Source organism: Rhinolophus sinicus, chromosome 1 (assembly GCF_057876585.1).
Source record: "Rhinolophus sinicus isolate RSI-liver-muscle chromosome 1, RSI-T2T, whole genome shotgun sequence".
Classification (NCBI taxonomy): domain Eukaryota; kingdom Metazoa; phylum Chordata; class Mammalia; order Chiroptera; family Rhinolophidae; genus Rhinolophus; species Rhinolophus sinicus.
Genome location: NC_142501.1, coordinates 2,651,004 through 2,667,818, shown reverse-complemented (window position 1 = coordinate 2,667,818; position 16,815 = coordinate 2,651,004). Strand labels below are relative to the sequence as shown.

General features: G+C 55.8%; 1 protein-coding gene across 4 annotated transcripts in view; it reads right to left on the bottom strand.

Annotated features, from left to right (window-relative positions):
- BRD1 (bromodomain containing 1) overlaps window positions 1-16,815 on the bottom strand; it is a 48,311-nt gene that overhangs the window by 19,529 nt on the left and 11,967 nt on the right. For all 4 annotated transcript variants that reach the window (XR_012494203.2, XM_074326603.2, XM_074326604.2 and 1 more), the window contains exons 3-7: window positions 11,664-11,820; window positions 4,637-4,768; window positions 4,190-4,318; window positions 3,702-4,014; window positions 1,885-2,145 (exon numbers count right to left, since the gene is read on the bottom strand). Coding sequence is in view for 3 of the 4 variants with exons in the window: in XM_074326603.2 (XP_074182704.1) it covers window positions 1,885-2,145; window positions 3,702-4,014; window positions 4,190-4,318; window positions 4,637-4,768; window positions 11,664-11,820 (992 nt within the window). In the remaining variant the exon portion in view is untranslated. The remainder of the gene's footprint in view (window positions 1-1,884; window positions 2,146-3,701; window positions 4,015-4,189; window positions 4,319-4,636; window positions 4,769-11,663; window positions 11,821-16,815) is intronic.

The window sequence follows — 16,815 nt, the reverse complement described above, 5'->3', positions numbered from 1 at the left end:
CCAGGCTTTTTTGGTTTTAAGATCATGAATGCCTGAAACACGTTCAACCTTATCTTTCCTGCCCTTAGTGATGAATGGAGGTGGGGCTTTCTTTCCATCCAGAAGAATTGCCAAAGTACAGGTAACACGTGCACGTGCGTAACCCGTGGAGGGAATGTAGATTGACGAGGCACCCCTCTGATCAATTGTCATTTGAGATCCTTGGCCCATAAACACTGCAGTTTCATCCACAGCAATCATGTTGGAGAGTTGGCATTCAGAAAAGTCGATGCCATCAACAAAGGACTTGAATGCAAGTGCATGTTTAATAACTTCAATATCTTCCAGCTTGAACAGTGCTGTCGATCTCAGAGACAGTTCACATCGCTGAAGGAAGCCATCCAGCCAGTGTTGTGATGCTTTGAATTCTTCTGGGGTATTTCTAACTGTGGTGCCATTGCAAGGGCAAATGCTTGCATATCAGCCCTGCGCACAACCAAAGCCTCTGCTCTCCTGTCAGCAATCCATTCACAGATGATGTCTTCCAGCTCAGGAAATTATGGTTTTCGACCTGATCCACACTTGTGCTTCTTAGCGTTTCCCTCGTCCACCTGTTGACTGAGGTTATCGTACTCTGCTCGCCATTTTCGGACCATTCAGAGATCCAACTTCTTCTCTTTGCAAAAAGCTTTAAGATTCTTGCCCCGGGAGTCCTCCACGATTCCTTTCCTGTATTCGATGGAATAGCTCTTCCTTTTGCACTCATCTTGTCTGGGCGTCAAAATATCATTCCCTTTAAATCTACCATTAAATCAAGTGTTAACTGAAGACTTATGAGACAGGAGTGACAAAAAAATGATGACAGTTAAGAATGATGGTCCACAGAAAAGTGACGAAAAACTGCAGGCACCAAAATTCAGAAAACGTCTCTTTATTTCACACGAGTGCATTAAGTACGTCCGACACAACACTCGACGTATTGAATTATGAAGATTCATATTAGACACAATCACATCTGTTCATTATCAAGTGCACATGTTATTCGTGCATTGTGTCTACTCCGATTGGTCACTCGGCAGTAAGTCTCGAGTTTGTCTGTTTACGTAGGTGCTTACCTCTCATCCAAAGACGCCCACTTGGGTATTTACATATAATTATAACTTATATTATCATTTAAGTACTAATGTCAATGACATTATTTATAGTTAACTGTATGTTAACATTATTTTAATTCAACACATCCGTCATGTGCTGCAACGGACATACTAAAACCGTCCATCTGGCTGACGATCTTAACTGGGGCTTATTTTTGGGGTAGGGCTTATGTTACAAGCATCCTGAAAAATCATGCTAGGTCTTATTTTCGGGGAAATATGGTATGATCGTTTTTGCTGGGTGGATGGGTTTCTTCCCCTCTGTGTATTTCCTGTCCATAAAAACACCCCTGCTGCCTCGCTGTGCAGCAGGAGGGCGAGAATGCTGCCCAGTCGGGGCTGTCTCTGGGGGGCTGCACTAGTTTGTTCCACAGGGACAGATGCCCAGATCCCCACCCACCCTTCAAAGAATCAGGGAGGGGAGTGGGCGTGGTGCCCAAGGCCCTTTCACCAAGCTGCACCTGATAATCCAGCGCACAATTAAACCGGTCTCCTCCACCGACGGAACAACAAAGGTAGTCACTCCTGTCATCACACAGCCACCACCACTCCCCAGCCACTCTGCAGGGCGGCCTAGAACTGAAACCATCCTGTACAAGTAGTTTTGCAGGACCCGGCTGAGAAAACCATCTTAATCTGTGCCTTAAGCTTATAACTGGCTATTGAAGTGCCAGTGGCAGCACAGATAGCACCGAGTGGGACAGGCGTGGTGGGAGCACGTGAGCGTGAGTCCGGGCAGGCGCGTGCTTACCTTCGTCCCCCGTCTCCGGCCCCAGCTGAGCACCTTCCTCTTGCAAGCCTCCAATACCTGAGTCCGCGGCCGGGGCCGGGCTGTGCCGCTGGCTCAGCTTGCTCCGCACGAGTGCGATCTCCTTCTTCAGCAGCTTGGCCCGCTTGCTCCTCGACCCGCTGGACTTCATGGCGCATGTGAGGTCCAGCTTGTCCAGCAGCTCCCGCAGCTGCTCCTCCAGCCCCATGTGGGCCCTGCTGGCCGGGTCCAGCAACCTGTCCACTGAAGGCCAAGAACACACGCACATCAGCCAAGCGTTAAGCTGTCTTCTGAGACAGGAAAACCCACGGGGCCCTCCACCCCTGAGTCACCAGGGGATGAGGGGCACAGGCCCTCCAGCTGTGCCAGAACCCATGACAGGCCACTGCCACCGGGGAGCGTGCTTTTCACCCGTGGGTGTCAGCAAGCACAACCAGCTGGGTGCACGGGCACAGCAAGCCCTGTCGTCACCAAGCCTCTGACACCAGCGCTGATGCATTAGTCGCACCGCGAGTGTCCAGATGCACGTCGCTGACTAGAAGCGGGCAGCAGGATTCACAGGTCATTCTGAATTTCAGGCATATTTACTACAAAAACCCCTAGTACTTTCAATTTCAGCAACACCACCCTTTATGAAGCGTGGACCACCGTAAGTTAGCGAGAGGCAGCTAAGACAGAACCTGATCTTACAGCTCCCTGAAGACAAAAGTGGGAACAACAGACGCTGTGAGAGGCCAGTGACACCACCTCCTCCAGAAACAGACGGGATATTAAAAGCATCTATCTTTTCTATGAAGTAAACAAGACATCAGCACAGGGAAATAAATGAGAATGCCTGACAGGTAACAGCCTGGCTTCAATCCAGCTCATCATTCTAACAAAACTTCACAGACAACACAAGCTCAAAAACACTCACGAAAACAAAGCTCATGCCACCTGCAGCCCCCAAAGGGAAACGCCTCGGCTCCCTCACGGACCCTGAACAGAGCGCGAGGGCTCAGTGGGAGGGAAGGAAGGGCACCGATGACCACGACACCCGGTCCAGCAACTCAGCCACGTCCCTGCCCGAATACCAAGGCAGAAATAAATCACTTAGTACTTCTCATCCTTACTTCTGTCCTAAGTAAAAACCTCAGGGCAGAAATTCACCTCATCGACCTGCATGGTCATTTTCTGCAAAGCCCAACATGGAGAGGCCGTGACCCCCAAACCCCTTCCCACTGCAGGGAGTCCTAAGGTGGCTGGAGCACAGTGTAGGGAGAGCAGCCCGTCTGCAAGCGCCGGGACAAGCAGGCAAGCAGCTGTGATGTGTGCAGCTGTGACGTGTGTGAGAAGCATGGGCCCTCACTCAGCAGGAGGCGGGCAGAGTGCAAACAGAAGTAGGGGGTGGGAGGGAGGCCCATCTGAGAGCCTGGGCTGTGTCTGTCCTCAAACACAGCTGACAGCCTTCCCCGAAGTCACCACGACCCACGCTGGAGACAAGTCCCCAACAACACTGCTTTCTGGGCTCTAGCGGGTAGGCCTGCAGACCCACAAGGGGCACATGAAACGTGGCTGGTCTACAGAGGTGCTGTGCGCATAACGCATACACCAGGCAGCGGAGAAAAGCGAATGGAAAGGACCCTCGGTGACTTTTACGTTGACAGCGTATTAGAGTCACAGTACGCAGACGTACTGGATTGCAGGTACGTCACGAAAACAAATTTCGCCTTTCTTGTCCTTCGCTTCACAAGGCTATGAGACACCTCGGTCACCCGTCATCGCACCGCCGCCTACTGGGCGGGGCCGGCCGTGCTTACCGTCCTCCCAGGAGAAAGGCCGCCGCGGGGCGGCAGCGGGCCGCTCGGGCAGGTGCAGGCCGGACGCCTCCTCGAAGCCGATGCTGTCCGCCTGGCGCCGGGCCTGCCTTAGGACGACGCCGCCTTGGTCCCGCAGCCGCACGGCCGCCCGGTAGAACACCGTGTCCTTGGCGTTGTACCTCAGGCAGTTGTCCACGATGAGGTCGAAGTCCTCCTCAAACTCGGGGAGGCTCCTGTAGCCCTGAGCTTCCAGCCGCTTCCTCATGGTGGCGAAGTCCATAGGCTGCTTGATGTGGTCCAGGTAGTCCGGCACCTGTGTCACGGAGGGGACAGGCCGGGACAGGTCCTCAGCGACAGGACAGGGCTCTTCCTCACGGTGGAGGCAGCACACCCCTCACACCCCTGCGCCCACACAAACACGCACACACATTTCACAAAGAACCAGGGCACATAAAGGTTGCTGCTGGAGCAGCGGAGTGCACACCCACCTCCGTCAGGCTCACCGGCTGGGCGAATATGCGGGCCGGGTCCTTGTCCTGCAGCTGGTCGAGGACGGAGCGCAGCAGCACCGTGAGCGGGGTCAGCCGCAGCTCCAGTGCCATCTGCTCCACCTTTACCTGGGGGACAGCGCACCTGAGTCTCAGGAACCTTCTGCTCTGCTTCCCGGGCGCTCAGCACCACCACACGTGCCATGGCCAACGAAAGCTCCTCCTTACCCCTCACACTGCACCTTGGCACGGCACCCCAAACTCCCACCGGGTGCCAGCCCGGCCCCCACTTCCCAACCCAGGACCCTCTAGGGACACCACACTCCACTGCACCCCACCCGGCCTCCTCCAAGAGGTCAGTCGCCCCTCTGCAAGGCTGCAATCCAGGCAGACGGCCACCCAGCGGCCCCACCCGCGAGCACAGCTGCAGGCGCCGCGGGGACACACCTGCTCCCGCTTGAGCTTCTCGCGCTTGCGCAGCAGCTCGATCAGCAGCCGCGCCCTCTCCAGGTCGTGCCGCAACCGCTGCCAGTACTTCAGCTTCTCCTTGGCGGCTCGAAGCTCCTCGTCGTTCTCTCTCTGAGAAGGTGAATCGAGAGCCTCACGGTGAGCCAGCCCTCCCCACGGCCGCTGCACATGCAGCTGCAGGGCACAGACTCTGCCGTGCAGAGCACCGGGGCCCAGGCCAGGGCGAGGGGCCCCGCGACCAGAGCAGCCACACACCTTGCCCACAAAACGGGGACAGGCCTCCCACCTCCCAGACACAGAACGTGGGCACAGCCCAGCCCCATGCACTTCCTCACACTTCCCTTCCTGGCCCCCAAGCTCTGCCCCGGCCCTGCGGTCCTCACGCACGCCTGAGGTGCTCACCGTCCACTCTCGCCGCTCTGCTCCCAGGCCCACCTTCTACCACTGGCTACCAACACAGCACCACTCATCCACATGCCAGGGCTAAGCCCTCCGCCCGAGCACAGCGGGCAGTGCAGGAAGACCTCAGGGACAACCCCTCACCTCCTCCAGGACGCCACAATCCTAGTCCAACTTTCCGTGCACGACTGCCTGGACCGAGGGAAGGTCCCACCTCAGACAGCTTTCCTTCCCCACTCCTGGGACACAGTCCTCTGGCCTCGGCCAGTCACACAGCATCACTTCCCAGCACACACTCACACTTGTCAGACCCTCTTTTCTCTGCATGGACCACTAGGCCCCACACCACCCACGCTGCAGAGCTGGAACCTGGTGCCCAGGAGGCTGGCCCCCACACTGCCTCACTCCCTGTCTGAACACAAGCTGGGGTGGGGGGAAGGACCACCTGGATTCAAGCTGGAGGCCTCACGCAGACAATGCACACATGGCACAGCAGAGACTGAGACCAGGTGAGTGCGCTCCAGCCCAGGGGACCAGGGACAGCGTGGGGGGATGGGGACACATGCTGCTCCCGTCCTCACTGGGAGGCAGCCTCAGCACCCGCGAGGTGCAGACAACTAGGCTTACTTCATGTTATTTTAAAACTCTAGGCATCAAACAGGAGTTAACAGCAGTGTCAGTTGTAACGCACAGAAAGATAGGTTTACAAAAGCAAATTCCCCAAGAGCATCTGAAAACCATCTTGTCCATTTGTTCGCAATCAAGCACCAACCACCAGGATGTTGGCCTGGTGACTGGGTGACTGTACGTAGTGCCGTGTGACCGGTGTGCTCACTGTCCCAGCTGGAGGAAGACCAAGACGTACCAGGCGGCCTCACGTCTTCCAAAGGCCTGAGTTTTCTGAACTTGCCCTTGAGCAGTCTTTATTTCCTTCTTTATTTCCTGCGTGAAAACTAATCCTGAAGACGCCATGAAGTGGGATACAGCCGAACTTATTTCTAGTACCACAATCTATCTCAAGAGAATTCTAGAAAACCACGTTTGAAATCGACCCAACTTCCACTCAACGAACGCGAAGCGTATGCCCACCTGGAAAGAAAGGACGGGGTGCTGGGGTCGGGGAGACGACGAGAGCCCCCCACGGTGAGGACCAAGACCCCTGTGCTAGGGGACAGGGAAGGCCAGCTCCAGGGGTGGGGGAGGGAACGGCACATCTACCCAAGTCCCAGGACACTACCTGGCGAGAGATCCCAAGGGGCAATGGGGTCCCCGCCCCTGGAGTGGGTGCAGGAGGGGCCAATGCCAACAGCAGCAGGACGGAGGGGAAAGGCCCCCCCAGGAAGGGGCCTGCACTTCCCAGCCAGCCAGGGACCCTGTGCTCGCAGCTAGACAAGGTGTGGGGACAGAGCCCCAGAAAGTAGTTTCCAGGCTCTCGGCCTCACGGGGAAAGGTGCTGGCTCGGGTAGTAGATGGCCGTCAGCTGTAGCCAGTTAGCCAATTAGCCGCCAATATAACTGCTGCGGCTACGGAGGAGAGAGGAGAGAGAAAGAATGGGGGCTAGCAAGAAGATGGCGGCTGGGCTGGCCAGCGCGGATTGCAGTTAGAATGGCTGGTTGCGGACAGTGTGGATCCAGCCTCCAGTGAGAGTATAGTGCCGCCAGAGAGAATATAGTGGTATGACTCCCCTACCTATGGCTCCGTGGGTGTTCCTTTTTGGCCTCACCATATCCTGCGTTCTTGTGTGGGGAGTGGGAGCAGAGACCCCGCAGGCTCCCCCTGCATGACACAAGGCCTCGGGGGGCTCTGATCAGAGCACCGAGAATGGGGCACCATCCTGTACCGTGTTTCCCCGAAAATAAGACCCAGCTGGACAATCAGCTCTAAAGCGTCTTTTGGAGCAAAAATTAAGACCGGGCCTTATACGATATTATACAAGACCAGGTCGTATAAGACAATAAGACTGGCTCTTATATTAATTTTTGATCCAAAGACGCATCAGAGCTGGTTTTCGGGGAAGCATGGTAGCAGAGGCCCCAGGAGGTGCCTCACGTGCCCTCGGGCCAGCTGGTCCCATCTGTCTGTCTGTCCCAACAAAAGACCAGGCGTGGGGAGGGAAAGGCTGCGCCTAGCCCCTTTCAGGGCCTGTGTGGGGACAGAGCCAGGAGTGCAGTTTCCAGGCTCTCGGCCTCACATGGGAAGGTGCTGGCTCAGGTAGTAAATGGCCATCAGCTGTGGCTAGTTGGCCGTCAGCTGTAACCAGTGAGCCGCTGGCCACCAATATAACTGCCGTGGCTACATTAGCAGGTGCAGATTGCAGCTAACAAGTGCGGTGAGCAGGCGGATCATGAATTGCAGATCGTGTGGATCCTACTTCCTGTGTCTCGCCCAGCCACCAGCAAGACTAGGGTGCAGGAAGACCCCTCGTTGGGGTGCTGGCGGATGTTTGCGTTTGTGTCTCGACCAGCCGCCATCAAGACCATAGTGGTATGGCTCCCCTATCCACGGCTCCGTGGCTGTTCCTTTTTGGCCTCGCCGTGTCCTGCGTTTCTGTGCGGGAAGCAGGAGCTGAGTCCCCACATGACAGCCTGGTTCAGGGCAAGCGCCCAGAAACGTGGACAAATGAGGCAAATTAAACTGTAACATCAAGAATTTCTTAAGTTTCAAAAGACATTAAAATCACACCAAGCTTTAAACATTCTGTGTGGAACATGACTGTTCTGGAACTGTCCCCCTACCCCCAAAAAGCCAACCTGTAATGCAGGGTTTTCTGCTCCGGCTCTTGGCAGGTGACCACAGGAGACGTCGAGGCCAAAGAGGAACAGCAGCAGAGCCATGGATAGGGGGTTCATACTACTATACTCTCGCTGGCGGCCGGGCGAGACACAGGAAGCAGGATCCACACATTCCACACCACCAGCAATCCGTGCTTCCTAACGTAGCCATGGCGGTTATATACAAAACCATAGCGGCTAATGGCCAACTGGTTCCAGCTGACGGCCATCTAACACCCAAGCCAGAACCTTTCCACGCGAGGCCAAGAGCCTGGAAACTGCACTCCTGGCCCTCCCTACACAACCCTTACAGGATAAAGTGGGCAAGCATGGCGTGGGGACAGCCCCTCCACCTTCCATCCTGCCCACCCAGGGCCGCCCTGCGCCTGTGGCTGGGACCCACGCCAGGCCCCTGAGTGAGCGTCCTGCACCCATGTCGGCACGTCCCCACGGGAGCCAGGCAGGCCTGGGGCACTTCAGGGTCACCAATACCCGCTGGTTCAAGCTGCACACGCTCAGATCCGCCGCTCCTCCCAACCCTCATAGCCGACACCTGTGTTTCTCGTCTTCCTGTTCTCACAAAGGGTCTGGTGTGATGGGAGGTGAGCTCTCAAATAACTGCCTCACACCAATGTGCCCGTGTGCCCCACCCCCAGCCTGCCTCCTCCCGCCGCCTCACCCCCAGCCACACAAGCCCAAGCTGGGTGCGTCTTGCCCGCCCACTTCTCCTAGGAGGTCCATGTATGCAGCGGGCGGCAAGCGCCACTGACCATGGGCTTAACCCACAGCGTTTGGGCACGTAAGCAGGCCGGGTCTGCGTCCTCCCACTTCTCTCTCGGGGTGTAACACCTCAGTGTCCCAATCCCCCCACAACCCCCGTTTCACTGTACCCCACCCAACCGCAAAGGCCCAGGCCCCCCTCTCACATTGGAGGCCTTACAGGCTCGGTCCCAACCTCCTGCCCCACCGTTCGGGCAGCACATCCCGACAACACGCCAGCTGTAGCCGGTAGTCCCGTGGCTTCAAGTCCTGGCACAGCCCTGGCAGGGACACAAGCTCCATCCCCAAGGGAAGGAGGGACGGACATGCAGCACAGCAGCTAAGCAGGTGTCACTAACAAAGATCCCAGGTTCGATGTGAAAGCTGAGGATGAACTCCAGACATCCAGACCCAACCCAGTGAGTGTAAGACACCCATGCGCACAGTCCCTGGGGTCAGCAGCAGGCCCGACAAGAAATAAGAAATGCGCCCAAAGCAGTCCACGGTCCCAACGCCAGATGAAGCGGGCAGCTGACCACTAGGCAGGTCTGCAGCACTTCAGGACGCTTGCACAGCCCGGTCTCACCTACGCGGGCGTCCAGAGCACCGACACCTCAGATTAAGGGAGCCACCTCCCGCGTGCTGGACACGCGTCCCGCTGTCCCCACCCCACCACCCCAGCACTCGCCGTCCTAACACCAGGCAGGCCCTGCCAGGCTGCACAGGGGCTGACCCCGCCACACGCTCCCTGCCTCCACTGCCTGAGGCCGCATGTCCTTGCACGTTTCATGATATGCGACTCAGATGGCACTGCGGGCACCAGGACACTGAGGGGAGGGACAGCCCAACCATCACACCGTCCCATGGGCAGCGGGCCCGATAAGCACAGCCCTCGGGCCTTGACATGGAGAAGGGTAGGGGCACAGCCCATCTCACAGAGGCCCAGAATCTTCAGTTTCTCTGGTTTTCAGAAAATATTTAAAAAAGACATTAAAATCAAACTTAAAAAAACTGCACATTTAAACGTGTCAATACTTTGACTGTCACCACCGATTCAGGAAAAGTTAAAACGAGGGGTCCCTAAGAATGACGTCAACATCCACGCCAGGAGCAATGAGGTGAAGAGGGACATACTCAGCCCAGGACTCTCAGTGTGACTAAGAAGGGACAGCAGAGACACGAAAGCGACATCTCAAGACACAATGGGATGACAAAGGTGTCGATTCGCTCCACGACGAAAAACACTCCTCTAGGCCTCTATCTACTCTGTGCTGGGGCCGTGGAGGGAGGTGATGCCAGGAACAGGCCCCAACTTCACAGCAGAGTCATCCAGCAGGAGTCGTGCCCAACCCCCAGCACAGCAGAGTAAGCGCTGGGCTGCGAGGGCCCGAGACCCTGCACACCAGAGAACCCCTGTGGGGACAGAGCCCCAGAAAGTAGTTTACAGGCTCTCGGCCTCACGTGGAAGGGTGCTGGCTCGGGTGCTGATTGGCCGTCGGCTGTGGCCGGTTAGCCGATTGGCCGCTGGTATAACTGCTGCGGCTGCCGAGGATTGCGGAGGAGCCGAGCCGAGCCGAGCCGAGCAGAGCAGAGCAGAGCAGAGGAGAGGAGAGCCGAGGAGAGCCGAGGAGAGCGGAAGAGGAGAGCCGAGAGAGAGGAACAGAGGAGAGAGTGGAGAAGAGTCGTCGGTCGGTCGGTTGGCGGAAAGGCGGACGGCAGGTCGGCGTCCGGTGGGCCCAGCCTCCAGTGAGACCGTGGTGGTATGACTCCCCTACCTATAGCTCCGTGGGTGTTCCTTTTGGGCCTCACCATATCCTGCGTTCTTGTGTGGGGAGCGGGAGCAGAGACCCCGCAGGCCGCCCCGCCTGAAAGATGGCGCGACGAGAAGGCCTCCGCGCACGACAAATGGCGCAGCAAGCAGGGTCTCCCGCACGACAACCCCACAAGTCAGGAACCCACCCCACCCCACTCGGGGGCCACCACGTCCTGCTGGGTCTGACAGTGTCCCCTCGGACTTGGCTCAGCCAGCTGGCAACAGCATCAAAAGGAACAGAGCAGCACGCTTTCCACAATGGTACTGTGGCAGCCGCACTGCGATCCAACACGAACTCGTTCCCATTGCGTGCCGAGGAGAGCAGAGCAAGGGCACCTCCCAGCCTCTTGGACCGGAATGTGGCCAGGTCTTTCCTGCAATGCCAGCCAGGAATTCGGGGCGATGTGCCGATGAACCATTTCTGATTGCAACTTCTTAGAGCTAATTTCTTACTCCCTAACCCCATTGTTTCAGAACTACTTTACAATAACACCAGAGGGTTTTGTGAAGCCAAATTCAGTACTAACACATAAGCGCCTGTTTGGTTCGGTTCTTTAAAAGGCCAGTTCTTGTCCCTCTCACTCACATCTGCTCTCACCTCATTTCCTCCGCACTGCAGTCAATGGAAAAACCAGCCTTCAGAGCAAGGCCCTTAAAATGAATCACTCCTGTGCTACCTCTCAATACAGGAGCACCCAGCACAGACCCCGCCCAGGGGTCCAGCTCAGACCCCGCCCACGGGCCCAGCACAGACCCCGCCCAGGGGTCCAGCTCAGACCCCGCCCACGGGCCCAGCAAGACCCCGCCCACGGGCCCAGCTCAGACCCCGCCCACAGGCCCAGCTCAGACCCCGCCCACGGGCCCAGCACAGACCCCGCCCACGGGCCCAGCACAGACCCCGCCCAGGAGTCCAGATCAGCCCCCGCCCACGGGCCCAGCACAGACCCCGCCCACGGGCCCTGCCTCACCACCTGTTGCTGCCCCGACCCTGGAACTCCACCCCATGTGCTCAGCAAGGTCAAGGCTGCACCTCCACATGTGCAGGGACACCAGGCAACATGGATGGATGAGTACATGCAGAACCCACAGCCTAGTAGCCCAGGACACACACAGGTCCTCTATTGCTTATGGGGCTGGGCCACACCGGGGCTGCAGACGAGGGGCTACACCACGTCCAGCCAGAAGCCGGCGCTGGCCCCCAGGAGCCGCTGCGCCTGCTCGGTGTGTCAGGTGAGGCAGTGGGAGGTGTGCAGAGGGCACGTACCTGCTGCGAGCTTCTCTGGGACTGCAGGCTGGACTGCAGTCGCCTCAGCAGGGGAGCACCATTTCTGGACAGCCTTTTGAGCAGCCAGTAGCTGTGGGCTCTCTCAACGAACTGCTTCTTCCGCGGCACGGCCACCTGGTTCGCAATCCTATTCAATCTAAAACACAGAAAACTCAGAGTTTAGCTTTTGAGCAGTGCATCAGCACGTTTCATCGTGCAAACTGAAGTGTCACTCAGTGAGCCGTGGTCCGTGCATGCCACCTCCTGCCATCCAGGCTCTGCAGGACCGACTCTACCATCCCAAGCTAGCACAGGTTTCACCCACTTTTCATTCACCCGGTATCTATCAAACACCCAAAAAAGAACAGCATGTTAATTCCTCTCACGTGATACGGTCCCCACGCACACGGGCTGTCACCAGCGTCTAGCAGAAGCCCCACTGGCTGCAGTGTACGCATGAATGATCCCTCAGGGACAGTCTGCTCCCACAAAGGCTGGGCGGGTGCAGGGCAGTAGTCCCACTCAGTCATGTCAAAGGGACAGTAGCAGCTGACGGGCCAGGGCTGGACACAGACAGGGGCTACTACTCACTGAAATGACAGTGGGGTCTCAAGTCTCTCAAGACCTCACCCTTTGTGAACCATGAAACGCAAAGGCTTTGTAAAGACACTCACATGGGGGCGAGGGTTATTTACCACAGGCCCAGGCGCCTCACCTACCACCACAGGCCTGAGGCTTCCAGAAAGTACCCATGACCCTTGCCCTTCCGCTAAGACAGGTCAGTGCATCAATCTGCCTCACCAGGATGCTGAAAGATAATGTAAGCTCAACCAAAAACAGAACAAAAATACAAAGATGCAACAAGAAGGCATTCCTCATGGAGCAAAACCAAAATTTCAGACAGAAATCAAGGAATTTCAAGACCAAACTTCTTCAAGAATACAAAACTTTTGATTTGTATACAACCACCAGTGAACAAAACCATCAGAACACCCCAGTGCCGCCATGTCCACACATGGTCCTTCCCTGAAAACAGCAGCTCCAGCTCGTCTCCAAGACGGCTCCCTACCACGCTGCTGGGTCAGCCTCCGTGCTTGGCTCTGGAGGACGTGCGCCGCACATAGCTGCCCAACTCCTGTGGTCACCGAGACCCGCTCGCCATGGGGACCCAGCCCAAGTCCTTCAGATGGACCCGGCCTGAGGAACCCACCCAGGGGGGCAGCTCCATGCCGGACACAGGCCAGGGCTCTGGAAAAGTGAACCTGTTAGATCCAGCCCCCAGACGGAGGCACTTAGAGCTTCCACAGGCGGGTATGAACCACAATCTCAAGGGTAACCACAGCCTGCCCTTGAGGGAGGGGTCACAGGTCCGTAGCTCCAGTACACCTGGTCACACGGCCTCAGCAGGTGGCGGGGACAGGACGCCCGCCAGCAGTACCCAGCCTGACTCCAACATCCCCGAGGGCTGCAGCTGAAGGCGTGCTGGGCACCAGGCCTGCACACAGCCCTACGCACGAGGCCAGTCCTGGGCAGCTCACAGGCGCCATGTTTGCTGGGCCCATTTTTGCCATATTTGACTGAGGCATCACGTAGGGACAGTCCATGCACAACCTTAGTGCTCCATGGGCCTACACAGACAGACAGACAGACACAGACACACACACACATGCTGTTATTTCAACGGCAAAGGAAGCAACATCAAAAAAAGGATTTTTTTTTTTTAACAATTTCAAGGTACAAAGAAATGCTATTTGGCAACATGCCTGTAAATAAAGGTTCTGAACCTCATGAAGCCAGCCGCCATCGCGCCCCATCAGCATGTGTGAGCCAACAAGAGCCCACAGGTGTGAACAACAGGCTGTGATGAGAATGTACCTAAAGCCGTCCTCAGGTATTTACTGAAAAGCCACATTCTGAGCAGGATTCTACCTCCCGAGCGGCAGGGAGTCCCAGCAGCAGATGGGAGCCAAGCACCCAGGCAGCATGGGCACCACACCCGTGTCTCCCAGAAGGACGTGCAGCCGTGCCGATACGGACACACACCCGCACATCCCGCTGCGCTCACCCCGCCAAGCCAACCACCTTTCATAACACGTGGAGAGCAGAGGAACGCACCAAACCACCAAGGAAATGTCCAGCCAAGGGACAGATGGGGACCCGAGACAGGATGGGGGAACCCGAGGCAGGACGCGGGGGGACCCAACATAGGATGGGGCGGCCCACGACAGGACTGGGGGTGATCCGGCTCCCTCGACAAACTCCAAAGGGAAAGAGACCAAGGGAGACTTCAAGGAATCATGAATTCTGAAGGCCCAGTGAACCTGTGTTCAGAAAAGGGTGGGCAGGCCAAGTCCCACACAGGAGGGGACAGCAGTGGCCCTAAGGGCAGGAAAGGGTCACCGATGGGCTCGGGGCCTGGCCAGGTCCTGTCTTCCCAGGTAGACGGTGCTTACGAGCATGGCTGCCCTATATAACTCATTGAGCTAGGTAGGAACTTATTCCATGCAACCTTCTGTCTTTGCATTCTACTCGCAACCAGTTCTGACTACGGTTTTGGCAGGAGGACATTGAAAGGATCGGAAGCTTGATCGTCTCAAGCCTTTGTGTCTACCTGATAAGCCAGGTGTCTCCCTTCAAACGGAAGAGAAACCGGCATCACTGAGAGATGCCCGTAAGTGCTGCTGGGAAAGCCCTGGGAGGGGCACGGGAGGCACTGGGTGGCTGCAGGCTGCAACTGCCACTCGCAGCTTCTGGAGACACCGAAGGAGGACCCAGGGAGGGTCAGTTCATGAAACAGCTCGGACTTCAGTACACAACTTGGAAGGGAGTTTTAACAGTTGAGTCCGAGGCTCCAACCCACTTATACATGTGGCCAAGGCTTCCAGTACTCGTGTCTATAGTAACAGAAACCGGAACGGACTGAGGAAGACCTGTGCCATCACAGCAGGAAGTACATCCGACACGGAAACTGTTGGTTACATTTAAGAATCTTCAACTTGTCCATCTGTTTTGCTCAAGTGTGTGTGCGAACAATTGTAACAACAACCTGAGTAGGAAGAAATTGTTAGCACTCAAAGTCCAGTGAGAGTGACGTGAAATAACATAGAGACAGCAGCTGGGCAACTGTCGGCCCTGAGTGGAGACCAGGGCAAAATGCCAGAAGCAATGAGCCTTTCAACACGTGCACTTTCAATATTCCAGAAACTACGCCTTTCTGCCGTATGACCACAGGGTGCAAAATACTGGATTTCAACTCAAAAATGTGGAAGGCGCAGCACTGCTTCTCAAAATTACTTTGAAGGGTTACATCCGAAACACCTCTTAGAAAGGAGGAGGGCGGACGCAACATGCTAAACATCCAACTGAGGAAGTCAGAAAAACACACAAAGTAAAAGGCGACAAAGGGGGACCCACAGGCCCGGTCCCAGCATGGTGGCTAGTTAACAGTGACGGACGGCGCACTCACAGCTGCTGAGAGCTTTTAATGTTCTCACCACCTCCCAACCACGACAACCACGTAAGGTGAAGGTGTGTGAACTCACGTTGTGCTCAACACTTCACAATATACACGTGTATGAAATCATCACACTGGACCCCTTCAACTCAGAGTCAATTACATCTCAGTAAAGCTGGGGGGGAGACAAAAAACTAAAAACATAATGAGGCAACAAGCAACACACGAGAAAATCTCAACAAAACCAAAACTCTGTTCTTTGAAGACTAGTACACAAACTTTGATAAGCACTAATCAAAAAAAGAGAGGAATTAAAAGTAACCATGAATTTTTAAAAAAGACAAAAACAATGTCACCCATGGAAAAGGGAAAAGAGAACAGAAATCCAATTAAAAATGAGTATCGTGAAAACTGAGATGTAACACAAATCTGTAGAAAATGGGGCCAGCCTGCTGGCTCAGGCAGTTAGAGCTCCGTGCCCCTAAGTCCAAAGGCTGCCGGTTCGATTCCCACATGGGCCAGTGGGCTCTCAACCACAAGGTTGCCAGTTCAATTCCTCGAGTCCCGCAAGGGACAGTGGGCTGCGCCCCCTGCAACTAAGACTGAACAAGGCACCTTGAGCTGAGCTGCCTCCCGGATGGCTCAGCCAGTTGGAGCGCGGGGCTCTCAACCACAAGGTTGCCGGTTTGACTCCTGCAAGGGATGGTGGGCAGTGCCCCCCGCAACTAGCCATGGCAACTGGACCTGGAGCTGAGCTGCACCCTCCACAACTAAGATTGAAAGGACAACAACTTGACTTGGAAAAAAGTCCTGGAAGTACACACTGTTCCCCCAATAAAGTCCTGTTCCCCTTCCCTAATTAAAAAAAAAGAAAAAAAAAAATCTGAAGAAAATGTAAGTTACCAAAACCAGCTTGTGAAGAAATCAGGAAAACCTGAATACATGCATAGAATAATTTTAGAAACTGCAACAACATGTAGTCTACATTTCTCCTCCCACCCCCAAAGAAAAGGAAAAGAGAAAGGTGATTTTTCAGAGCAGGTTTGCCACTGGAAGACTGGTGGTTGCGAGCTGGCACCACCAGGCTGGCACCTCCGACTCGGAAGAAAGGCGGTGTGTCCAGCCGCTGGGTGAGGTCTCGTGCTGGGTGAGGTCTCGTGCACACTCGCTTGTGAACACAGATGCACGCTAAAATAAAAGGCACTGACCAAATCCACTCAAGTACAAAAAAACTCTGCCCACCCTGACCAAGGGGGTTCGTCCCAGGAAGGCAAGGGTGGTCTTGAGTTGAAGTTCTAGAAACAGAACCCCACATCAACAGATAAGAGAGCAGAACGGGACCACCTCAAAAAATGTGGAAAAGCAGGTCAACCATGACGTGCAACGCACAAGGAGGGGTGAGGGTCCTGCCAGCAGGGCCACCGGGAACTGCCCTCAAAACCAGGACCGAGATGCTCTGTGAGAGCTGGAGGGGACATTCCCACAGTGAGGAAAGCTGATGCTGAAGGACCCGCCACGCGCTTGTAGTGCTTGTAAAACAGCACCGAGAGGCAGCGAAGGTCTGAACAGGTGGTGACACTCAACGAACAATGTCAGCAAGAGAAAGACAGCATCACACACACAGACAACCTCACCTGGTCCGTGGAGTCCATGGAATTTCCAAATTCATGAGGAAACCTGACTGGGTGACTCCAGGAC